We start from the raw sequence: 26,651 nt of genomic DNA, 5'->3' as shown, positions 1-26,651 counted from the left end.
TCCAAGAACCATGAAATCCTTCTTATTGTCCCAGGAGCTTCCTTCTGGAAAGCTGTCCAAAGAATTCGCTACAAATTCAGGGGAAAATTTAAAAAGCCTCAAGCACACAGAAAGGTTCATTGCAGTAGCATCTACAATTGTGAAAAATTGGAAAGGACCTCAAGTCTCTGCAGTCGTTCAAATAAGCTCTGGCCCCACGCACAACAGGATATGATGCATCCACTAAAAATACAAAAACACAGGAAATAATTATGGTAAAATCTTAAGTAAATATTAGGCTACAAATTAGATATGCAGTAATTTATTTTTAAAAAGAAGCCAGGGGGATCCCTGGGTGGCTCAGCGGTTTAGCACCTGCCTTTGGCCCAGGGCGCGATCCTGGAGACCCGGGATCGAGTCCCGCGTCGGGCTCCCGGCGTGGAGCCTGCCTCTCCCTCTGCCTGTGTCTCTGCCTCTCTCTATGTCTATCATAAATAAAAACAAATCTTTAAAAAAAAAAAGAAAGAAAGAAAGAAAGAAGCTACACACAATACAAACTATGGAAATGAAAATACTCCACGGTATTAACATGTGTTCAAATCGCAGATAAAAGATAATTTTTATTTTTCCTTCTATTTTTCTGGATTTTCCAAAATTTACTGAAGTAGCATATTTTTAAAAAAATAAATACTGTTTGACGAGAGGGGAAAAAATGTATCCTTTGAGCCAGAAATTCTAGGGTGAGGAATGTTGTATCCTCAGGGAAAAAAATATGAATAAAAACACACAAAAACTACCAAGATGTTTACCATATCACGGGGTAGAATAATGAAGATTTGGAAATGACAAAAATGTGCCAAGGGAGGGGACCAGTTCAATAAATTGTGCAATGAATCTACTAAAATAAAATTGTAGAAGTGAAACTAATTTCATGGGCTAATGTTCATAATCTGATAAGGAAGGAAAAAAGTTATTTATAAATCAGTGTATACTCTAGGCTTCTGTTTTTATGTTTGAAAGAATCATATACTTTTTTACTTTTTCAAAATTTCAGCAACAAAGAAGAAAGAAGAGGGAAAGGGGAGCTAGGCCCAGATTTTAAAAAAAAGATTTTATTTATTTATTTGTGAGAGAGAGGCAGAGACACAGGCAGACGGAGAAGCAGGCTCCCTGCGGGAAGCCTGATGCAGGACTCGATCCCAGGACCCCGGGATCACAACCTGAACCAAAGGCAGACGTTCAACCACTGAGCCATCCAGGTGCCTGACACAGATGTTTTTTTAATTTTTTAACCTGAATACAGATGGCCTGAATTGTACAATTTATTTTTAGAGGCAAGGAAAGAAAAGGCAGAGTACTTAAAACTGAAACAATCTTGGAACATTCAGGCCGTGTGACTCCAACACACATTGGCTCAATGGAGGCTTCCCTCCATCTCCGTGCCCAACCTCATCAATCATCCACCTTCCCTGGCAAGTGCTCTCATTTACTTTCTCATATTTCAGTCCCCAAACACTTCTGTCAAGGAGGCAGGGCTGGGCATGACTAGACACGTCTGACAGAGGATGAACCAGAGGTCCAAGGACGCAAACTGGTGATAAGGCAGGGGTTCTGATTCCCCTGGCTCCCTTCCCTACATGATGGAGTTGCTAAAAGTCATTCTGGGGTTGTTATAGGATAAAGTAAAACAGTGTTTCACAAGCTTGGCACTACTGACACGTTAGGCCAGATCATTCTTTGGGGGAGGTTGGCCTGTGCATTGCAGGATGCCTGCTAGCAGGCCTGGCCTCTACCCAGTAGATGCTGCCATGTTGTGACAACCCAAACCCAACCCAAGCTCTCAGCCCTTGCCAGATATCCTCCTGAGGGCAAAACTGCCGGAGGCAGAGGAGCCGCTGAAGGAAGGTGATGTGAGACAGAACCTTAACATAGGTCAACCTGGTCTGGGGTTGTTTCTGGGAGCAGGGATGCTGCGTGTCCCCAGACCTGGGCTGGGGCGGGTAGTGGGGGAAGGCGCCCAATGAGGAAGGGAGAGAGAGGAGATTGGTTTATGCAGGAAGCACAGGTACCACCATGCTATGTATCTTCCTGGCAGCACTTAGTTTACTACGTGTGGTTTTTCTTTTTTTTTTAAAGATTTTATGTATTTATTTTGAGAGAGATACAGCAAGATTAGGGTGGGGAGGAGCAGGAGGAAAGCGAGAAGCAGGCTCTCTGCTGAGTAGGGAGCCCAATGTGGGCTCCAGGACCCCAGGATCGTGACCTGAGCTGAAGGTAGACACTGAATCGACTGAGCCACACAGGCACCCATACATATGGATTTCTTATTAAATGCCTCCTTGCCCAGATAGTGGGCTCTCAGAAAAGACAGACATTGTCACTGTCCTGCTCACCTTTGTACCTGCCGTTCCAGCACAATGGCTGGATTAAGGCAGTGTTCGTTAGACATCTGTGCTAGAGAAGGAGAGAATTCCCAACCACGTTACTCATTACGCAAAGCAGGATGGTGAGGGCCACAGGGTAACTTCATCGAGACATATGTAGTTTAACTTGACTCTTCATGACTCAGCCTTCAAGGGTCCCATAAAAAAGGGTGAGCCCAAAGTCAGACTCTCAGTTCTCACATCGATTCATTCACTCAACATTCAAAGACATCTCAGGTGTGCAGAGAGCTTTGCTAAGCATGGAAGGGAGGAGAGGAAAGAACCTCCTTGCTCAGCCTCTGCCTTTAAGGATCTCAGAGTGTTTCAGGGAGACTACTGGACTGCTCTCTCACCTCTCATACAGCGAAGAAAAAACATACAAAAAACATACAGCGAAGACAAAACCCCATAGAGGTCCCAAAAAGGATGGTTACGTCTGGCTGCAGGCAGGAGTGAAGACTTCTGAAGGAGGTGGCATTGAAGCACTGTGTGTCGAGCACCTGGGAGTGGTTAAGCAATCTGCGTGAAGAAGCTCCCGAATGTCCACCATAACCAGAGAGGTAAGGAGTATGATTATCCCCAGTGAATAGCTGAGAGAAACTGGTGAGATTCAAAATCAGGTCTGTCTGACACCAAAGCCAGTCTGTGGAAGCCCAGCAGACACCCAGAGTATCTCCTGCAGGGCGGGAGCTCTGAAGGGTTTCTCCTGGTCCCCCAGCTAAAAGGGACCCTTCCCTTGTCATAACCCTTTCCCCTCGAGCCATGGAGCCCCTGCCCCCACCACGCGCGAGAACTGCAGGTGGTTGAACTCTAACCCACCGAAGTCCAAATCAGCTCAGCCTGAGGCCTGCCCCTCCCTAGGCCCCTCACCTAGAGAGGATGGTAGGCCACGTCTGTTCCTATTCTACTGAGGAGCCCCTGGGGGAAAACTCTGCATTATAGTCCTTAGAGCTAGGAGTAAACCCCAGGAACCAAGGTATTGGTGAGGTTGCTGGGGTCAAACTGGCCACTTTCTGAAACCTGGAAGCACGGAGGCTGCCCTTCCCTGCCTCCTCCTCCAAGGCTTCCCGTCCCACCAGTGATCAGAGAGAAGGACAGAAACTTCCCGTGGCCTTTGGTACCCATGCAAAAGGTGCCAACGCCTGGCTAGGAAGGATGCAGAGGGCAGGGGAGACAGAACCAGCAGCCAGTTGGACACAAGCACTCAGGGGATCAGCCCAGTGTAGGGCAATATTTCCCTGTCCTTCTAGAACCACCTACGTGATTTTAGGCATAATCACATATCACCTGGTCTATTATTATACTTAAGTTTATTTTAAAAGGAGGTCTTGTGTCACTACTGTAGAGGAGAAACTGAATCATTTGCCATAAACAGGAGGTTACCATGGAGATAGAAGGTTATTACATTTCTAGCTAAGTTGTTCTATGGCAGGCTGAGGCTCCTTCCCCATCCTTACCCTGACTCCCTACCCTCTCTATGACCCCAGATCTGTTCAAGAAATGACTCTACTTGCAGATAAGCACATTTGCAAATTCTTTCAGGATGCCACCATTTACCCAGGCTCCTAAACTCTCGGTCAATGTTCAGCCCCAGGATAGTAAATTAGGAGACCCTTTGAGGGCATTGCAACAGTCCAGTGCTGCACTGGACCAATTTCAGCCAGGGCTGGGGCTTGCCAGACTCCTTGCTTTTTTCTGAGATCATCTGGGGATTTTCTCTCCATTAGTTGGTGGGACCCTGAGTGATCCCCATCCCTCGGCCTACCTGGTCCTGCCTCCTGACCCCCATCCAATTGGAAAAAAAAAAAGTCTCTGTGAATTCCTTTCTCCCAGGAAGCACTGGGTTTGGGTACAGGGCCCAGAGTGAGAACTGATGGCCATGACTCAGCTGATCCAAGCTGACACCTGGAGTCCTGTGTCAGTTGGAGGCAGTTGTAATTCAGGAAGCACAGAGCTGGGGTGGACAATTGAGCCGGGTATCAAGCAGGAGTTATAGGGATCCCAGGCTCCCTGTAGCATCCTCACCTGACACCCCCAGTCTCAATGGGAAAAGCCAGCAAGACTAGGCCCTTGCTCTGAACGCTTTCCAAGTGTCATCCAATTTGAGCCTCTGGCAAACCTATGAGGTAGAAATTACTATTATTCTCAATTAGGAGTAATAAAAGGGGGGATGCCTGCATGGCTCAGTGGTTGAGCATCTGCCTTCAGCTCAGGGCATGATCCCGGGGTCCTGGGATCAAGTCCCACATCAGGCTCCCTACAGGGAGCCTGCTTCTCCCTCTGCCTGTGTCTCTGCCTCTGTGTGTGTGTGTCTCTCATGAAAATAAATAAATAAATAAATAAATAAATAAATAAATAAATAAATAAATAAAATCTTTAAAAAAAAAAAGGAATAATAAATGGGAACCCTTGAGTGACCTAAGGCCCAGAAATATTAAGCAGCTTGCTAGTAACTTAACACATCACTAATAAATGACAGGGACAGACTGTGAACCCAGCCAACTTAACTTGAGAGCCATTTATTTATTTATTCATTTAATAAATGTGTTCTGAATGTCTCTCATGTATGGGACACTGTTCTAGGCACTTCAGACATGTTGTTCATGTTGTTCACAGTGAACAAAACAATGATCCCTCATAGGCTCATGGTGCTTACATTCTAGCATGGAAGACAGACTGCACATGAGCTTACAAGTAAGTCAATTATTTAGTTTGTCAGAGGGTGTTAAATGTCACACACACAAAAAAGGAAAAGATAGAGCAAGATATTGGGGATCAGGAGTCCTAGTGGTTTGAGGTGAGGTTTGCAATTTAAAGTAGGGTGATCACGGTGGGCTTCATGGAGGCAGCAAGACTTGAGCAAAGACTTAGAAGCAAAGAAGAAAAGGAAGGAGCCCTGTGGATTTTCCAGGAGGAGGAGTAGCACAGGCAGGAGCATAGGCAAAACCATTTTGGCTGTGAGAATTAATGAAGAGTCAGAGGGGAATAAAGGTGGACATGAGGAGGACCCTCTGGAGGGACACACCTATATGAAATGTTCTTTGGAGCTCACAGAGGCTGAGAGATGAAGGATGAGGGCCAGCCATGTGAAGAATGGGGGGACAAGTAATGTGTTTCAGAAGGATGTTGCGTTTTTCAGACCCCAAAATATCCTGGCAACCCTTGGGTGTGGCAAGTGCATCAGTCAGGGTTCTCCAAAGAAACAGAACCACTGTATATATGGGGTGTGTGTGTGCGTGTGTACAGAACACAACCACACATATATGGATCTTGCTATATTTTTGTATAAACATATATGTTCATATGTTTCTTATTATAGGAATGGGCTCACACAATTATGAAAGCTAAGAAGCCCCACAGTCTGGCCTCTGAAAGCTGGAGAACCAGGAAAGCTGAGGTATAATTCAGTCTGAGTCTGGAAGCCTGAAAACCAGGAACACCGATGTCTGAGGCCAGGAGAAGGTGGGTGTCTCCCCTTAGGCAGAGAGCAAATTCGCCTTCTCCCTGCTTTTTTGCTCTATTGGTGCCCGGAGCAGATCAGATGATGCCCCTCCACACTGGTGAGAGCAATCTTCTTCACTCACTCTTCCAATTCAAAGACTAATCTCTTGGGGATCCCTTGGTGGCTCAGCGGTTGAGCGCTGCCTTCAGCCCAGGGCATGATCCTGGGGGTCCCGGGATTGAGTCCCGCGTTGGGCTCCCTGCATGGAGCCTGCTTCTCCCTCTACCTGTGTCTCATTCTCTCTCCCTCTCTCTCTCTTTCTCTCTCTTTCTCTCTGTCTCTCATGAATAAATAAATAAAATCTTTAAAAAAAAACAAATACTAATCTCTTCTGGAAACATCCTCATAGACACACTTAGAAATAATATTTTGCAGCTGTCTGGACATGTCTTAGCCCAGTCAAGTTCACATATAAAATTACCCATCACAGGGAGAGGTGCGGGGAGATGGCTCTCCCCTCTCTGATGCCTCAATCCCAAGGAAGTCTAAGAGGCTCGAGGGGCAGAGAGGGGGATAGCTCTGGCTGAGTGTGTTGGCATGCACGCTTCACTGGGCATGGAAAGTCCTAGATACTGAGGCCTTGAGGGCTACAGGCAATGCCAGACCCCGACGTGGAGCCAGAGTAGCCTTAGGAAAAATGAAAACAAACAGGAAATAAACTGCAATGCTAGAGTTGGTGAGCTCCGTCACCTGAAACCGCATGAAGCCAATGTTGAGAACCAACGTGGATGTCACATTATAAATACCTTCATAGGACAGCCCAGGTGGCTCAGCGGTTTAGCGCCACCTTCAGTCCAGGGCCTGATTCTGGCGACCTGGGATCGAGTCCTACATAGGCTCTCTGCATGGAGCCTGCTTCTCCCTCTGCCTGTATCTCTCTCTCTCTCTCTCTCTCTCTGTGTGTGTGTGTGTGTCTCATGAATAAATAAATAAAATATTTTATAAATAAATAAATAAATAAATAAATAAATAAATAAATAAATACCTTCATAGATCACACCATAGCATCTCCCAAGACTCTGGGTTCTCCTCTTCTGTTTTTCTCTTCTTTCACCACTACTGAAGCTTAGACTCACAGACCCACACACCTGGGACCTGCCTGCAAAGCCTGGAAGAACCAGCTAGCTCCACCCCCTCAGATGAGGCCATTTGGAGGCCCCTGGGGTCACTCATCTTTGGGGGAGGGAGGGTTTCCACCTAACATCTGATAGTGCTTGTCCAGCTCTGATTTAGAGCAGAGGCTCGCTCTGCATGGGGGACATTTGGAGCAGTGCTCAGTTTCTGCTCCAGAGTCTCAGTCCTCAAAACCAAAGTGTGAAAGCTCACCAGACCTGCCTTCCTTGGGAGGCAGCCGAGGAATCACCTCTGCAGAGGGAGGGATGTAGGTCCCCAAGGGGGTGTCTCCTTGAAAGAGATTGAAGCTAGGGTGAAAGATGTGATAAGAACCCTTTGGGAGGGCTTATGGGGGAACTTCCATTCTTGGGGAGGGCAGCGGTGCTCCCCTCTGACCTCTGCCTTTCTAACATTTTATTGTGGGGATTGTGGAATTTTTTTTCTTTTTTCTTTCCTTCCTTCCTTCCTTCCTTCCTTCCTTCCTTCCTTCCTTCCTTCCTTCTTCCTTCCTTCCTTCCATTATTCTCTTTTTTTTTAATATTTTTTTCTTTATTTATTTATGATAGTCACACAGAGAGGGGGGGGGCAGAGACACAGGCAGAGGGAGAAGCAGGCTCCATGCACCGGGAGCCCGACATGGGATTCGATCCCGGGTCTCCAGGATCGCGCCCTGGGCCAAAGGCAGGCGCCAAACCGCTGCGCCACCCAGGGATCCCTATTCTCTTTTTTTTAAAACTCTGTCTCCAGGAAGGCCTGAGTGGCTCAGTTGATTCAGTATGTGTCTGTCTTCAGCTCAAGTCATGATCTTGTGGTCTCAGGATCCCGGTCCCTTCTCAGTCAGCGAGTCTGCTGGTCCCTCTCACTGTGTCTCCCCCCCAACCCCCCATCACCACCAAGTTGTATTCTGTCTCTTAAATAAATACATCAGATCTTTAAAAAAAAAAATAAAACTAAGACTTTGTCTCTAGATAAGCCTTGTCCCTGTGAAACCCAGTACAACTATGTGAAAGGCACTTGCACCATGAGTGGGCAGAGCAAGGCCTCCCCATTGGGAGTCACCAGGTGATTGTCCAAAATGCCACCTATTAGCAATTCTTTCTTCTACTTTGATAGCCCTTAGCCAGGTATCTAAGGCTTCCCTTTGCTCCTCTGTTTCCTGGGGATTAGGTGTGTTCCTTTGCTGAACCAGGACGGTGCGGCTCAAAGGAAGGATATGAACTGTTTGGGGTCCAGCTTCTGGTGGCTTCGGGCTATGTCACTCTCATCTCTCTCTGTGGTCACAGTGCCTCCTCTTCTGTCTATTCTCTGTGTGTCCTATAAGGACATTTGTCATTGCATTTAGGGCCCAATACAGGATGATCTCATCTCAAGACCTTTAATTTAATGACATCCACAAAGACTCTTTTTTTCCCAATAAGGTAATAGTTACAGGTTCTGGGATTTGACAGGAATATCTCTTGGGGGCCATTTCTTTCTTTCTTTCTTTTTTTTTTTTTTTAAAGACTTTATTTATTTATTCATGAGAGGCACAGAAAAAGAGGCTGAGACACAGGTAGAGGGAGAAGCAGGCTCCCTGCGGGGAGCCCGATGGGAGACCCGATCCCAGGACCCGGGATCATGACCTGAGCGGAAGGCAGATGCTCAACCACTGAGCCCCCCAAGTGTCCCGGGGGTCATTTCTTCAGCCTACCACAGGCACAAGGGACTCAACAGAAGGAAAAGTTAAAAGGAGAGCTGCTTCCCTTTGAAGCTGGGATGCAGCCATCTAGTACCACCCCCTCCCCCCAAGACTCCCACCTGTCACCCCAGCCCGGTCCTTTAGGCTTCCCGAGCCCGCCCCTCCCAAATCCAGTTTGCAAGGCCCTTTCATTGGAGTTATGAGTCTTGCCCCATTTCACGAAGGATGAGGGGATGGGGTCCTAGAGCAGCAGGGTGCTCGGCACCCCACTTGGATGAGTCTGGCGCCCCAGAATCCTACTATAAAAGGAGATCAGAGGCAGGGAAGGCTGGGACACAAGCAACGCGGCTTTCCGACAGGGGAAGCGCGCACCTTCTGCGGGGACGACTGCGGCGGCGGACGCGCCCCCCGCGGGGCGCACGGCCGCGCGCTCAGGGCCGAGCGGGGAGGGCGTCCCCTGCGCGCGCAGCGGCTGGCGGCCCCCGGAGGGGAGTCGGGGAGCACGCGCGCAGCCGGCGGTGCTCGCGGCAGCAGGGTGGGGCGGGGTGCGGCGGGGCGCGGCGGGGCGAGGACGGGGACCGCTGCCGCAATGCGCGCCTCCGCCTCGGCCCGGGCGCCCAGATGGAGAGAGGGGGCGCCGTGCGCGAGCCGGCTGTGCCTGCGCGCCCGCGCCCGGGGCTATAAAAGCCTCGCCACCTGCTGCCACTAGTGCATCCAGTTGCCCGGAGCAGCCAATTCACCTCCTCCAGCGGCGCCTCCTCTGGACATGGACCCTGAGACCTGCCCTTGCCCTACTGGTGAGCCCCCGCCCCAGCCCGCCGCACAGCGCGCCCCTCACTTGCAAAGAATCCCACACCCTGCGGACCCGCCCAAGGACATTTGGGGGAAGGGACCCTCCATATCTGCCATTCTTAACCTCATGGAAGGGTGGACGTGGCTATATCCCAGAGGGCACTGAGATTCGGCACCCCGTCTCCTCCTTTAGGCCTGGCTGCACCTCAGCCTTAGCACATTAACCCTTCCTGTGGCGTCCCCCCTCTAGGTGGTTCCTGTACCTGCGATGGCTCCTGCAAGTGTGAGGGATGCAAATGCACCTCCTGCAAGAAGAGTGAGTGTGGGGACCCCCCCCTTCCCTGCCCCCTCTGCTCCCTGAAGTCAGCATCTGTCTACCCAAGATGGAGAGACCCAGAGGTCCCCTATTACATTCTTCTGACTCTTACTGGGACAGAACCACCCGAGGGGCCATAAAATACAGTCCCCCAGGCCCCACCCCCAGTAATTGGTCCAGTAGGTCTGGGGCAAGATGTTTTTGTAAATTCCCAGATGCTAATGGGCAGCTTGGTCTAAACTCTCACCTCAAAACCTGAGTGCCTGCGGAAGCCAGTGGCGAGGCTGGGGGCTAGCTCTGGAGTTCTGGTCCCTTGGTCCCTCTCAGGCCTTTGAGGGCCTCAACTTGACCTTCCCGAGTCTCCACAAAAGCAATATAATATGCTTAGAGAGCAGGACTTGGGAGCAAGGTTTCCTTCCTCCCTGGTGTGTAAGACTAGCCATAGATCCTCCCACAGATCTCTTGGAACCCCTATACCTGTACCATCTCTGCTCCTCCAAGTTTATCCTTCAAGTCCCTTTTCAAGGCCATTTACCCTGTGATGCTTTCTCCGTAAGGGCCAGCACTACCCACCATCCCTGGGGCTCCCCTGCACCCACCAACAGGGCTGTGGGCTACTACTGGGTACTCCTGTCCCATGGTAGCCCAGCATGCAGCTGATACACCATAGATGCTGAGTCACACCAGGGGTGAGGCTAGGAAAAGGGCAGAGACTAGACCCCTAGCACCCCTCCTTTCCCCCCTCCCTTTTGATGGAGATAGATGCAGGGAGAGGCCATCAGACTTGTCGCTCCCTATTTTATCTGCAGGCTGCTGCTCCTGCTGCCCTGCAGAATGTGAGAAATGCGCCAAGGATTGTGTGTGCAAAGGCGGAGAAGGGACAGAAGCTGAGGCCGAGAAGTGTAGCTGCTGCCAGTGAGGACATGCGCCTCCCTATGAACCAGGTGTGAAGAGTGCCGGGTGGCACTCTCCTGTGCTGAGGCTTGTCTGTGTGTCCCCTTCCTCTGCCAGCCCCTGGCAAGTGACAATAAATCCTATGAATGGCATAAGCCAAGGATTGGTCTCTTCTTAAAGGGGAAAGATGGAGGTAGGGGGAGTCTAAGGGAACTGCCTAGTTGAAGAGTGAAATCCTGAGACACAGCCACTGTTCTATTTGGGGCTGGGATGGAGCTCTGGAGGCGGAGTACATTCCCCCCACCTTTAGATGGCTCTTGAGCCTCCTGCTAAGTCAAGCCCAATTCTGAAGACAGAGGAGAGACCTGACCCATATGTTTGTCTTCTGCTCCCACCTCTCAACCTCACATTCTTCATCTGTACAATGGGATTGGATGGGGCGGGGGCGGGGGGGTAGTTAAAACCAGGCCCAGTCACAAAGTCCTGTGATTCCTGGAATGTTCTAGTTGCTCCTGCAAAGCTGCCTGTTGTCAGAGCCATCGGAGGAGAGAGTCCAGGAGGCCCAGGGCCTGTCTTGGCAAACTGTCAGCTGCGTTTCCAAGGTCACTACCCTGAATAGCCTGTCTCCCCGAAACAGACTGTTCAGCTCCTTTCAAATCATCTCATTTGGCAGTTTGTCTCCAGCCCCTTTTTCTTCAAGGGCAAGTAGGGTAATAAGAGCTTTTATCCACTGCCATTGTGATCCAGTCCTTGGTGAAAGAGAACACTCAGATCTACCTGGGTTGGCTGGGAAGGGAGAAACAGAATTCCGGGAGACAAAAGTTTCCCAGCAAGAGGATACAATGCTGTAAACACATCCACTTTCCCCAAGTTAGTTTTTCAGTCCAGTACCTTCAAAAGTCCACCAGGATTTATCTTTAAGTCCTCGTAGGCTGAGTTTAGAAAAACAGAGCACAAGAAAAGCCAAACTCGTTTTGAAAAGGAACAACAAAAAGGGTTTGCTCTAACTGCTAGCATTACTTGTTCTAAAACTCTAGGAAGGAGTGTCAGCTCAGGAATAGATCTACTGGACAGAGAGGAGGGTCCAAAAACAGACACTCCCGGTGTAGCTGGGAGTAAGGGATGATCAAGTCAGTGGCAAAAGGATATATTAGTCAGTGAGAAGTATTGGAACAATTGGCTATCCTTTTGCATATCATGTAAAGAGTATTTTTCAAATGACTTAAAACACCTAGGAGTAAAATCAAAACTATAAAGAATTAGAAGGGGAAAATACGATGTTGATTACTCTGGGGTGGAGATGATTCTTTGAAATAAGATGTAAAAGACTGATACATTCGAGATTACCTTGTGCTAAGTCCCCTTAAGTACATTATCTTACTTGATCCTTAAACTCTAAAGGAATGGTGTGATTATTATGCCCATTTTACAGATGGGGCAGTAGAGCTGAGGGTCATCTACATGAGGTCTGTTAAAAGATAAACTGAGACATATGTGTTTATTTGAGCAAAAAATAATCCAAATCTCCAGTAGTCTCCAGTCTGGCAGATAGAAAGGAATTCCAAGGAACAGCACAAAATAAAAGACTCTTATGGGCAGGAGGGAACAGGATCAGTGAAATTATAACAGGCCAAAAAAGAAGAAGAAGGAAAAAAAAGGAGAAAAGAAATAGGTTCAGGTCATGATCTCAAGGTCATGATCTCAGGATCCCACTGCTTCCACCTTCCATAGAGCTAGAATGTGATAGAGTCAGAACCCAGGCTAACTGACTAAGATCAGCCCTTAAACTTCACCATGCTTGTTTTCTTGGGTCTGGCTTGCCTTGTGTTACAAAATGTATCAAAACAAACCTGACTCATCTCATACTCATTAGGATGATGTTTTTGTCTGTTGGAGCTACTATAACAAAATATTACAGACTTGAGTACCACATAAACAACAGAAATTTATTTCTTAAAATTCTGGACCTGAGAAGTCTAAGATCAGTGTGCCAACATGGCCGAGTGAAGGCCCTCTCTGGGTCAAACACTTCTCATTGCATCCTCACTTGGCAGAAGGGACTAGGGAGCTCTGTGGGGTCTCCTTTATAAGAGCACTAGTCCCATTCATGAGAGCTCCACCTCATGACCCAAGCATCTTCCAAAGGCCCCAAGAAACACAAACACTCAGACCATAGCAGATGACCATCATCAAAAAAACCAAAATAACAAGTGTTGGCAAGGATGTGGAGAAACTGGAATCCTTGTGCACTCCTGGTAGAAATGTACAATGGTGCAGCCACTATGGAAACAGTATGGCAGCTCTTCAAAAAATGAAAGATAGAATTCCCATATAACCCACCAATTCTACCTTTGGGTATAGACCCAAAAGTATTGAAAGCAGGGCCTCAAAGAGATATCTGTAAACCCATGTTCATAGCAGTATTATTCATGATAGCCAAAAGGTGGAAGCAATGTAGATATCCATTGACAGATGAATGGGTAAACAAAATGTGGTAAATACATACAGTGAGATATTCATCCACTGAAAGGAAATTCTGATCTGTGCTACAACGTGAAGTTGTAAGCCAGTCACAAAAAAAAGCAACACTTGGGTTGCCTTGTGGCTCAGTCAGTTAAGTGTCTGACTCAGGATCATGATCTCAGGGGTCGTGAGATCAAGCGCCGCCTTGAGCCCTGCTCAGTTCTTGGAGTCTGCTTGCCCTGTCACTCTGTTCCTCCCTCCACTCAAGCTCTTTCCCTCAAATAAATAAAAAATACTTTTAAAAAATACTAGAGGAAATTTTTTTAAAGAGACAAAACTGTATGATTCCAATTATATGAGACACCTAGAGTAACCAAATACATAGAAAGTAGAATGGTGTTTACCAGGGGATGTGGAGGGAGGAATGGGAAGTTGTTTTAGAGGGTACAGAGCTTCATTTCTGCAAGATGAAAAGAACTCTGGAGATTGGTGGCATGATGATCTAAATGTACTTAACATTACTGAACTGTACACTTCAAAATGGGTAAGAGGGGCGCCTGGCTGGCTCAGTCTGAAAGCATGTCACTCTTGATCTCAGGGTGGTGAGTTCAAGCCCCACATTGGGTGGAGAGATCACTAAAAATATAAATAAACTTTTAAAAATAAAAATGTTTAAGATGGTCAATTTTTATGTTCTGTACATTTTACCACAATTAAAAATAAAATAAACAGGGATCCCTGGGTGGCTCAGCGGTTTAGCACCTGCCTTCGGCCCTGGGCGTGATCCTGGAGTTCCAGGATCGAGTCCTGCATCGGGCTCCCTGCGTGGAGCCAACTTCTCCTTCTGCCTGTATCTCTGCTTCTCTTTCTCCCTCTGTGTGTCTCTCATGAATAAATAAATAAAATCTTTTTAAAAATAAAATAAAATAAACAAAGCTAGATGGCAATATAAGACAGTTGCTATATATGTGCACTATGGACTGAATACTATCCCCCTCAAATTCATATGCTGAAGCCTGAACCCACTATGTGACTATATTTGGAGAAAGGGCCAGTGAGGAGGTAATTAAGGTTGAACAAGATCATAGGGATGGGGCCTTGATATGGTAGGAATAGGATTAGTGTCCTCAGGTGAGACACCAGAGTTCTCTTTCAAGACAGTGGCTGCCTACAAACCAGGAAGAAGGCTCTCTTGGGAAATGAACCCTAGCTTCATCCTCATCTGGGATTCCCAGCCTCCATAACTGCAAGAAAGTAGATGTCTGTCGTTTAAACCACCCATGATATTTTGTCATGGCAACCTGAACTGTCGAATACAGTGTGTGTGTGAGTGTGTGTGTGTGTGTGTGTGTGTGTGTGTGTAGGAGAGACAGAAAGAGAGAAAACTAACATGTACAATATGTAATAGTTAATACAAATTAATAAGAAATGGAGAACATGGTCTAAAACTTTCCAAGGATATAAATAAGCAATTTATGGGAAAATGAAAGGCCAAAGAACAAATGAAATAATATTCAATCTCATTTTATCAAGGAAATGCAAATTAAATGTTTTGCCCACCGGTTTGGCAAAAGGGTGAAAGACTTATTTTTTTATTAATAGTGAAGTTAATATTATTTTAACCCCCTTTTTTATTTGTTAATACTACAACAATAGTGGTAGGGGAATGGTTCTGAACCCTCACCCTCTGCTGGAGGGAGTGTAAATTGGTACAGCCACTGTGGAGGGCATTTTAACAGTAGCTAGTCAAACTTAAAACGTGTATATCTTCAACCCAGGAAGTTCACTGTACCATCATCATATTACAGAAGCCTCAAAACAAGCTAAATATCCTTTAGTAGGGAAGTATAAAATTGGTCATAACAAATATCTAATAAAAAGGATGGTGTAAGGTTCTGGACTATGGAAAGACCACCATAACCTATCATTAAGTAAAAACAAACAAACAATAAAACAATTAAGAAAACCCAGAACCAAACATGTAAAACAGTACATATGGTACACTGCTAATTGCATAAAAAAGGAAAATTAAAACTTCACATATAGGGGCACAGGGGTGGCTCAGTCGGTTGAGTATCTGTCTGCCTTTGACTCAGGTCATGATCCCAGGGTCCTGGGATCGAGTCCCACATTGCGCTTTCTCCTCAAAAGGGAGTCTGCTTTTCTCTCTCTCCTTTCTCCTCTGCCCCTGACCCTCAGCTCATGCTCTCTCACTCTTGCTCTCTCGCTTTCTCATGTGCATGCTCTCTCTCTCAAATAAATTAATAAAATCTTTTTTAAAACTTCACATATCTATATCTATGTCTATATAGAGTGGGATTTTCCCAATCAAGGGGATCTTTTGCTTTACTCATATTAACCTTTTACAAAAAGACTGCATTCATTTCTGTTTGGCTAATTTTTATATATACAAGTGAATACCACAACTTACCTTTTTTTTCACTCAACAATCTGCCTTGGAGATATTTTACGTTAGGACATTAGGACATAGGATATTTTATGTTAGGACATAGATAGCTAATAACTGCTATAGAGTATATCATGGAATGATGACATAAAAGTTCATTTTAAAATTTTCTTACAGACTAATGGATGGATATTTAGGTGAATTCCACTTTTTTCCAATATGTAGACTGTCCCTCCTTCTTATGTACATTGTGTCAGTGAGTTTCTCTGACTTGTAGCTGATTATGTCAAATTATTGGAGTACAAGAAACAGCTCTTTTAATAGACCTTGCCAAAAGTCCTCTACTGGGTCTGTTCTAGTTTGCATTCCACCAGCAGTGTCTGAGAGTGTTCAGTGCTCCATTCCTTCATCCACCCCGGGTATTAACCTTGAATTTTTTTGTCAACCTAATGGATGAAAAAATGACATCTTATATTTTAAATTACACAGTAATTTGAACAGTAAGGTTGAGCATTCTTCCAATGGTTCCTTGGCTACTAGTTGCCATTTTCTGAGAACTACTGATTTATGTCCTTTGTCCTTTCTTCACTTCATTTGTCTGTTATGTTCTCATTGATTTGTAGAAGCTATTTTATATATGTTGGACATTGATCCTTTGTCTTTGATCTGTTTTTTCTTTTTCAGGAAGTTCTCAAAGGTTTAGGACTTCTGATGAAATTCAATTTTGTTTTTTAACACCTTTTTCAAGATGTAGTTTACATAAAATTCACTGATTGTAAGTGTATAATTCAATTACATTAACAAGTTTTTAGAGTTGTGCCATCACCACCACAATACAGCTTTAAAATATTTTCACCATCCAGAAGTTCTACTGTATCTATTTGTAGTTTACTCCTGCTCCCACCACCAACCCTAGGCAAACAATCACCTCCCTTTTGTCTCTATGAGTTTGCCTTTTATAGATATTTCATATGAATGGAATCATATGTATTCTTTTTATTTTTCACTTAGCATAATGTCTTTGAGATTCATGCCATGTATTGCCTGCCTAGAAATTCATTTTATTTGTTTATTTATTCTTTTACTTATTTATTTATTTTGCTGAATAGGTGTTTCAGTGTACGGATATACCAGAGTGTATTTATCCATTCATCAGTTGATGAACATTTGAGTTGTTTGTATTTTTTGGCTACTTCAAATAATAGCTATATTCAGAGATGGCTGTGAACATTTGTGCAGGAGTCTTTGTGTAGACATGTGGACATACGTTTTTATTTCTCTTGGTTAGATATTTAGGGGTGTAATTGCTGGGTCTTGTGGTAGCTCTGTGTTTACTTTTTGGAGAAATTGCCAAATTACTTCCCAAAGTGGCTGTACCATTTTACATTTCCGCTAGCAGTGTGCAGAGGTTACACATTTTCCACATCCTCACCAGCCCTCTTAGATGTCTGAATTTTTCACCCTACTATTCCTAATAGGTGTAAAGTGGTATCTCATTGCGGTCTCAATTTGTGTTTCTCTAATACAAATACAAAGATGTTCAGCATCTTTTCGTGTGCTTAATAGCCATTTGTGTATCTTCTTTGCTGGCATGTCAATTTAAATATTTTGCCCACTATAAAATGTCTTACGGTGGTAAGATATATCTAACATAAAATTTACCATTTTAACAATTTTTAAGTGTATAGCCTTGGATACATTCACATAGTTGTACAACCATTATCACCATCCATCTCCAGAACTTTTCCATCTTCCCAAACTAAACGCTGTTCCCATTAAACAAGAACTCCCCTTTCTTATCTCTCTCTAGCTTCTGAAAACCACCATTCTATTCTATGAATTTCACTACTCTAGGTGTCTCAAGTAAGTGGATTCATATAATATTTATTTGTCCTTTCATGTCTTATTTCATTTAGCGTAATATCTTTAAAGTTCATTCATGTTGTAACATTTGTCAGAATTTCATCCCTTTTTAAGGCTGAATAACTTTTCCATCGTAATTGTATACCACACTTTGTTTATACGTTCACCCAACAGTGGACATTTGGATTGTTTCCACTTTTTGGCTACTGTAAATAATGCAATGAACATGAGGGTGCATCTTCTCGATTTAGTGTTTTCATTTTCCTCTCATAAATACCCAGAAGTGGAATTGCTGGATTATATGGTAGTTTTATTTCTGAGTTTTTGTGGACCCTCCATACTGTTTTCCACAGTGGCTGTACCAGTTTACATTCCCACCAACAATGAACCAGGGTTCCCTTTTCTCCACATCCTCACCAACTCTCATTATTTTTCTTTTTTGATAATAGCCATTCTAACAGGTGTAAGGTGATACCTCATTGTGGTTTTGATTTGCATTTTCCTGATGATTATGGGATGGTGAGCATTTTTCCATGTACCTGTTGGCCATCTCTATGTCTTCTTTGGAGAAATGCGTCCTCTGACCATTCTTTAGTCTGATTGTTTGGATCTTAGCTATTGGGTTATATGAGTTGTATATATTTTGAATATTAACCCCTTATCAGATAAATGATTTGCAGACATTTTTTTCCATTTAGTAGGTTGCCTTTCCATTTTGCTGTGCAAAAGCTTTTTTTAGTTTAATGGAGTCCTATTTGTTTATTTTTGCTCTTATTGCCTTTGCTTTTGGTGTCAAATAAAAAATCATCAATAAGGCCGATGTCAAGGAGCTTTTTGCCCATGCTCTTTCTAGGAGTCTTATGGTTTCAAGCCTTATATTCAAATCTTTAATCCAGTTTGAGTTATTTTTTTGTGTATGGTGTGAGATAGTGGTCCAGATTCATTCTTTTGCATGTGACTGTCTAATTTTCCCAACACATTTATTGGAGAGACTGCCCTTTCCCTGTTGTATATTCTTGGCTCCTTTGCTATAAATTAATTGACCATATATATGTGGGCTTATTTCTGGACTTTCTATTCCCTTCCATTCATCTATTTGACTGGTTTTATGCCAATATCATACTGTTTTGATTACTACAGCTTTGTAATATAGTTTGGAATCAGAGAGCATGATGCTTTCTGGTGGAATTCTTCAGTTTTCCATTATTCAGCCTTTTAATGAATGATCTTTTCTCTCTTTCTGTGGGATTTTGAGCAGACACAGAAGAAACACATCTCCAGTGAGCTGCCATCCCAACCCAGCCCCTACTAACCATTTCCTCACAAAAATACTTATGAATGCCTAAAAATCACTGTGCTCTCTGAGGAGAGATGAAAAGAAATGGTCTCAGCCCTTCAAGGAACTTACAGACCAGTGGGGAGGGTAAAGCCATTGCAAGAATCCGGAGTGGAATCCTGGACGCCTCATTTTTTTAAAATTTAAATTTGATTAATTAACATAAATGTATGATTAGTTTCAGAGGTAGAAGTCAGTGATGCATCAGTCTTATATAACACCCAGTGCTTATTTCATCATGTGCCCTTATTAATTTTGGATGCTTTAGAAGCTGGAAGAAACAGACCACGGCACCCAGGCTTTCCTCATTTTAGAGTTTAGGAGGCTGAGGCCCAGGGAGGGTGAGGGGGTACAAGCAAAAACTCTGGTGGCTTTCAGAAGGGAGAGACTCCACTGTGTTGGGAGATGAAGGAAGACTCCTTAGAGAAGGCTTGTGAAACAGGTTTTTGGGATGGTAGGAGGGAGGAAACACGTGGAGTGCAGAGTGTCACATGTGTTTGGAGGAGGGGGTGGGATGCCCTGATACTGGGGTAGAAGTGCCAGGGGAGAGAAAAGGGAAGTGGAGGCCAGATTAGTAAGAAGGGAGTGATGCCAGAGAGTGTTTAGCTTCTCCCTGAATGCAAGCTTTCAAAGCTGACTCTCTCCACAACACAGGTCTTGCCCTTTAAGGAGTCTCCTTATTGGCTTCTGGAAAGACTCAATTTTCTCCATTCCTCTGCATTATTAAGCACCCACCAGGAGCTGGGCACTGTGCCAGGTGCCAGAGCTAGCTCAGTGAGCACAGCAGACAGCCCACAGCCTAGCTGGGAGTCAAAGATTAAAAAAAAAAAAAAAGTCACACACCACACTAGCTGCTGACAGTCTGCGTGGCAGAGGGCCTAAGTGCACAGGCTCTGGAGAAAGATGGCCTGGTTGGGCCCTTTACTAGCAAGTGGCTTTCAGCAATGTCACTCAGCCTCTCTGAGCCTTGGTTTCTCCCCCTGTAAAATGTGGATGATAACAGTCATCCACATGTGGGGGAAGGGTCAGAAGAATCAAGTGAGTTCACACACATAAAGTCCTGAGCACCTGGCTCAGGATCTGGAGTATGTAACCGTCAGCAGCTTTACAACTACTACCTGTCATTGTAATACATGCCACAGAGAGAGCAGACGTTTTGCAGATGACCGAGAGACTCCGATATTTTGGGTTCTGGGAAGGCTTTTCTGAGGAAGTGACCTTTAAGCTGAGACCCAACAAATGAAGGGGACAGGGGTGGAGAGAGCATTTTAGGCAAAGAAAAGAATCTGCATAAAGGGCAGAAAGCACTCCACTGCCTTCGCCTCCCAGGGTAGCCAGACTTTAAGATGGCCTCTGTGATGCCACATGCTACTTCTCATGCCCCTGTGTGTCCCCTCCCCTTGAGTGTGGCTGGGACCTAGAAACTTCTTCTCACAAATACAACACTACAAAAGCCACTGGATGTCACTCTATGTTAAAATGACCGTGATTTCCGTCTGACCACACTTTGCTATTGGCACTCTGTCTTGCTTGCTCACTGTCCTGTTGTGTGATGTTCTGGGGGAGGCCCATGTGGCCAGGAGCCAAGGGAGACCTCTGGCCAACAGATTGTGAGGAGCCAAGGCCTCAGCACAGTAGCCCCCAGGGACCTAAATCCTGCCAACAACCCCATGAGGGAGCTTGGAAGCCAATCCTGTCCCAGTTCACTCTTATGTTGACTGTGGCCCTGCCTGACACCCCACTTACTGTCCATGAGAGAACCTGAGACTGAGTGCTTAGCTGAACCTTGCCTGCATTCCTGACCCACGGAAACTACGACATTAACGTGTGCTATCGTAGCTGCTAAATTTGTTTTACAGTATTAGATAACTAAGATACCTCCGAAAGGAAGGCAGGGTCAGTAAAAAGAGAAGGAAGATCTAAGATCACATGAATGACACCTGTGACAGGGACTGTGGAATTCTAGGATCCCTGGGAAGAGGGACCTAACTTCTTTCCATCCCCCTATCTCCTGCTAGAATCACCAGCCTCTGTTTCTATTGCTATGGTGACAGGAAACTATCTGCCAATCTGGTCCTTTTCAGTCATGGCCAGCTCTAATTGCAAGGAAGGCCTTTCTCGGGATGCCTGGGTGGCTCAGCAGTTGGGCGCCTGCCTTCGGCCCAGGGCCTGATCCTGGAGTCCGGGGATCAAGTCCCACATCGGGCTCCCTGCATGGAACCTGCTTCTCCCTCTGTCTGTGTCTCTGCCTCTCTCTGTGTGTCCCTCATGAATAAATAAATAAAATCTTTAAAAAAAAAAAAAAAAGGTCTTTCCCATCTGGAGCAGAACCTTTATCTATGCAGCCCCATCCTTGCCCAGGGTCTGCCCTTGGGACCACAGAGGACAAGCCTATTGTTTTCTTTTCAGCATGGCATACACACATAAGTGTGGAGTCAGAAAGTCCTGTGTTCAAATCCGAGTGCTGCTGTTTATAGCTGTGACCCTGAGCAGGCCATAAAACTCTAGGGTCTCATCTATAAAAGTTTATCTCACTTAGATTTCGATGAGCTATGCTGAGGTCTAAGTGAGATAAACTCTGGATGTTCTCAGCATCAGGCCTGGTGCATAACAGGTGCTCAGTATTATTCCCCATGGGGCACCTGGGCGGCTCAGTTGGTTAAGCGTCCAACTCTTAATTTTGTCTCAGGTCATGATCTCAGGGGCATGAGATAGCCCCAAGTTGGGTTCCGCACTGAGTGTAGAGCCTACTTAAATTAAGATTCTCTGTCTCCCTCTCCCTCTACTCCCTGCTCATGTGCTCTTACTCTCTCTTTCTCTCTCTCTCTCAAAAAAAAAAATCTATATCTATCTATCTATCTATCTATCTATCTATCTATATATATATCTTCAAGTGTGTATATATATACAATTGGATATATACTATTATACATAATATATATTAATGTTAATAATATTATACATACACATATATTATTCTATATTACATTACGTATATTATTCTCCACAACTACTCTGGCAGATTAGAGATGCCTGCAAAGCCACTCATTCCTCCCGGCAATACATGAGGCCTTCATCCTTAACCCTTGAATCTGGGCAGCAGGATCTGTGACTGCTTGACAAGCAGAATGTGGTGAAACTGTCATGTGCTGGTTTCGGGGCCCAGGATTTGAGACATGCAGCTACCATGCCTGCCTCTTGGTCCCCATGCCTTTGGATCACTGAGATGAATGGAAGGAGCCTAACTGCCCTGAGGCTATTGTGCTGAAGATGTCACATGTGGGAGTTCTGGTCAATAGCTCTGGTCAATACCTCCCGGTGAGTTCAGCCCTCCAGCCTCTCCTGCCAGGTGCCAGATATGTGAGTGAAGCTGTCTTAGTTCTTCCAGACCAGCCCATTCACCATCTGAATGCCACCAAGTGGCCTTAGTCAATGATGCAGGGAACAAAAGAATTACCCAAACGAACCCTGTTGGAATTCCTGACCCCCCCAAACCAGAGACAATAAAATGGTAGTGTTTGAGCTACTAAATTTTGGGTCATCTGTCACACAGCTGTAGATAATCAGAGCAACCACTGTCCAAATATCTGAAGGTAACTTTTCTTCCAGAATGAACCTGTCTACCTCTCTCTCTCAACTGTCATTCACGAGATGGCTTTTGAGTCTTAGGACCATGTGATCAACCATCTCCTGGACAGCTGAAGCCTGACAGCAAACACAAGCCTCAGGATGGTCTGGCCAACACTGCCAGTTAGGACTTCATCCATAATGATTTCACAAAAAGGGAAACAATTGACTCACAGTGGCTTCAGGGATGGCTGGGTCCAGGTGCTCCAGTGAGGTTAGTCTCCATTTCCTTTGTCATGGCTTTGTTTTCAGGCTCTTCTCCTGGAGACAAAAGGCTTTAGAAACTCAGCTTCACTCCTCCCAGGTTCAAGTGTAGATGGAAAAGGAATTTCATTTTCCCAGCATTCCCAGCAAGTTTCAGTGATTTTCTTTGGTTTGTGGCTAGGTGAACAAATCAGAGCCCATCCCCATGGCCAGGGAGGCGGAATGGCCTGGGATCCCATCCTGGATGGTGGAGACCTAAACCATATGGACCAAGAGTGGGGAGGGGAGATTCTACAAAGGAGAACTAAGGGTACTGCCACAGGGGAAGGATAAGTGGACGGCTGGGCAGCAGAACTATAAACATCCACCTCTATGGTTAAAAGGGGAGTGAAAATTCACCTCCTTCATTCTAGATGGCATACTTCTATTAATGCAAGCTAGGGCCACATCATTGCCTCACACTAATGATTCCCATCAGATTATCGCAGGGTTATTTTTCCTCATTTAATGCTGCTTGGCTTCATCTCCCTCACCCTCTACCATGCCAGGGATACAGACATTGGACCTCCTTCCTCTCCAGCTCTCTCCCCAGCCCAGTGAGGCTTTCAGGGGCATGAGCAAGATTAGGGCCAGGTCCCCCTTTGCTGATTGGTCATCCCTCCCCTCAATGAATCAGAATGACTCAAGGCAGACAGCTAAGGCCTGGAAGCAAATTTCACTAACATGGACAGCCCAAACCCAAGGCTAGATTCAAGACTTTTGGGGCAAAAACAAGCCCTATTGTCTCTTCATAGATTTGGATTGTTTCCCCTGAGGACACCAGTGACCACCTGATTAGAAGCCAGGACTTTTGTATATAATATGTATGTATATGTAAATAATAACAACAAAATCTGTCCACTGCCCCAAGAGCAGACCGTCAGTGCTCTAGTCCACAGGGCTGTCAGACACAGTGAGACTTCTGAGACCCTGGCTCTAAAATCAGAGAGAGGGCAGCCTGGGTGGCTCAGCGGTTTACCACGGCCTTCAGCCCAGGGTGTGATCCTGGCGATCTGGGATCGAGTCCCACATCAGGCTCCCTGCATGGAGCCTGCTTCTCCCTCTGCCCATGTCTCTGCCTCTCTCTGTTTCTCATGAATAAATAAATAAAATCTTTAAAAATAAAATCAGAGAGAGTTTGCATGTGACCCTCAAGTTCTAGTACAATTGGATCATTTGACAGGATAAGTAAACTGAGGCTCAGAGGAGTCCTGGCATGCAACTGCCCCCAGGTCACTCAGCAAGTGAGTGGCAGTGACATTAGAATTTAGTCTCCCTTGGCACCTGGGTGGCTCAGTGGTTGAGTGTCTGCCTTCGGCTCAGGTCGTGATCCCAGGGTCCTGGGATTGTCCCACATCGGGCTCCCTGCAGGGAGCCTGGTTCTCCCTCTGTCTGTGTCTCTTCCTCTCTCTGTGTGTCTCTCATGAATAAATAAATCTTTTAAAAAAAGGAAGTTAGTCCCCGTGATGGCTCCACTCTCCGGCCCTGCTTGGTGTTTTTATTGGAGTGAGCACACCAGTCCCAGGGCAGCAAAAAGGAGTTTTTTTTACTTTCATTTTGTAATCGGCCTTAATGTATGGTGGGGGCTAGGGAGGGAGGGGACATTAAGGGGATTACCCCCATTAATTCATCTGACAGATACTTATTAGTACCCACTGCAGATTTGGCCCTGTGCCCAGGGCCAGAGCCACATTTTGGGAGCAATGACCGTTCTTGTTTTCAGCGGCAGGCTGGAATGGGGAGGGACAGACATCAATCCAAGAATCACCAAGTTCCGACATATTACAGACATGGAAAGTGCCAGGAAGGAAAAGGACAGGATGTTTACTGGTATCCTGACTGAGCATGGGATTCAGGACGGTTCCGAGGAAGTGACGTTTGAGCTGAGCTATGAAGACAAGTCCACAGGACCTTACAGTAAATGCTACAAGAACAGCCTGTCCTTGCCCGCCTCCTCATTAAACTCCCTGCTGCAGCAACCGGCATTCCCTCAGCTGCCAGGAAGCTTCCAGTAACCAGAGGTTGCTGACTCCTCTGATGACACACTCTGGGCATTCTGAGGATGATGATCTAAGATACGTTACCCATCAGCCAGACACACATGAGCAGGGAAGCAGGATTCCTCGGATTGGAATTTGGACGCTACTTCCATTCTTCTCCTCAGCTACACCAGGGAAGAAAGTTCTTGTGGGGTTTTCCCTTCCAAATGTCCCATGGTGATGCCAACTTTCTAACTGGCTACTTCTTCTGCAGGCTGGAACACAACTCCTCCCCACTCCTCTGCCTGGCAAAGACCTTCTCACCTTCCTTACCTCGATGGACCAGCCCTCTGCCAGCCTGGACTGACTTTCCTCCCCTCTGCTCCCTCTGCCCCTGAATGCAACCTCCATCCTAGCCATCACCCTGTGTGACCTTTCTCTATGCACCTGTGGGGCCACCCCTTTAACTCTTGAGTTTCCTGAGCACCAGGCTTGTAGTTTCTTGATCTTTACTCTTTCCTATTGGTGATATCTACCCTAAGATGATCTTCCCTTAGCATCTGCTGGAGACTGATTTGAATCACTGGGCTCTGCTATGCACTAGCTCTGTGACGTTGGGCAAGCAACTTATTTCTCTGGGCCTCCATTTCTTCCTCTTTAAAATAAGACTAAGGGATAGTCCTTACCTCACAGGGTTGTGTTTATTTTTTTAAGATTATTTATTTATGTGCAGCCTGGGTGGCTCAGTGGTTTAGTGCTGCCTTTGGCCCAGGGCGTGATCCTGGAGACCCGGGATTGAGTCCCACAACGGGCTCCCTGCATGGAGCCTGCTTCTCCCTCTGCCTGTGTCTCTGCCTCTCTTTCTCTTTGTCTCTCATGAATAATCTTTTTTAAAAGATTATTTATTTATTTATTTATTTATTTATTTATTTATTTATTTATTCATGAGATACACACACACACAGAGAGAGAGAGAGGCAGAGACACAGGCAGAGGGAGAAGCAGGCCTCCTCTCCCCCTGCCTTGGGAGTCCTATGCCTAGACAGGACGTGATCCCAAGACCCGAGATCACCACCTAAGACAAAGGCAGACTCAACCACTGAGCCACCCAGGTGCCCCCAGGGTTGTGTTTAAAAACAAAATTCCACTGAGTCCATCTGAAGATCCAATTGGCTTTGTTAAGGATTCATTAATCGGGCAGCATTTCATCTTGCAAGTGGAGGGGAACTCTGAGGCAACTCTGTACAAAATGGAAAGTTTTTATAGGAAAGAGAGTGGGGCAAGAATGTTTTGAGCAAAGGAAAGGAAAAGATTGTTTTAGTCCCTGAGGTAGAAGGGCGGGGGGGGGGGGGTCTCATTAGGTGGATTACTTCCCTGGGGAACTAGAAAGGACCCCGGGATAGATGGCCTGGTGAGCGTGAGCGCTGACCAGAATATTCCTGATTGACCCTTAGGGCTCACATTTCTGGGAGAGGCTGAAACTGCAGTTAGGTTAGGTATTGAACCCGCTTTGGGGACTTGGCCTAAGTGACACCATTTCAACACTCGTTAGGGGAATGACTGAGAGTCAGCTGATGCCGTGCTTGCTACGGTCTCTGTCGCGTAAGAAAGCACTCCGTGTACACCGGATCCACACGCCCGTAACCGTCCCCCGGGCTCACTGCGTGTCACTTACCAAGCCTTGCCAGGCACTGAGGTTTTGGTAATCTGCGTGCACTTCCAACGGATCTTTCTGTCCGAGCAGGGTCCCCGAAACCCGTCCCCCGCCCCCACCCCAGCTTTCCACCCCGTCCCCAGCCAACTAGAGTTCAAGCACAGGTCAGGGGGGCGCCAGGTGTGCACGCAGACGAAGGGGGGCAGGGGGCTGGGCCCGCGGCGGCCGCCGTCTGCACCCGGCCCTCCCTCGTGGGCCCGCGGCGGCCGCCGTCTGCACCCGGCCCTCCCTCGTGGGCCCGCGGCGGCCGCCGTCTGCACCCGGCCCTCCCTCGTGCGCCGTGGCCCGGGGCGCCCGGGGGCGGCTTCCCGGCACCTGGGGC

At 46.2% G+C, this 26,651-nt stretch overlaps 1 protein-coding gene and 1 long non-coding RNA gene across 2 annotated transcripts; one reads left to right on the top strand and one right to left on the bottom strand.

The window, feature by feature from the left end:
- Window positions 1-26,524, bottom strand: LOC140633863 (uncharacterized). The gene is made up of 3 exons (XR_012031435.1): window positions 26,291-26,524; window positions 22,568-22,654; window positions 1-222 (listed from the first exon to the last, which is right to left on the bottom strand). It is a non-coding gene; the product is annotated as an uncharacterized lncRNA (long non-coding RNA).
- LOC140633105 (uncharacterized) lies at window positions 5,067-10,852 on the top strand. Its single transcript, XM_072825135.1, has 4 exons — window positions 5,067-5,096; window positions 9,004-9,492; window positions 9,738-9,803; window positions 10,613-10,852. The coding sequence occupies exons 1-4, from the start codon at window positions 5,067-5,069 to the stop codon at window positions 10,751-10,753; spliced, it is 726 nt and encodes a 241-aa protein (XP_072681236.1). The 3' UTR covers window positions 10,754-10,852.
- Window positions 26,525-26,651: the final 127 nt, after the last annotated feature.

This window comes from Canis lupus, chromosome 5, assembly GCF_048164855.1.
Source record: "Canis lupus baileyi chromosome 5, mCanLup2.hap1, whole genome shotgun sequence".
Classification (NCBI taxonomy): Eukaryota; Metazoa; Chordata; class Mammalia; order Carnivora; family Canidae; genus Canis; species Canis lupus.
The sequence above is the reverse complement of the archived record's forward strand: the minus strand, read 5'-3'. Positions and strand labels throughout refer to the sequence as shown.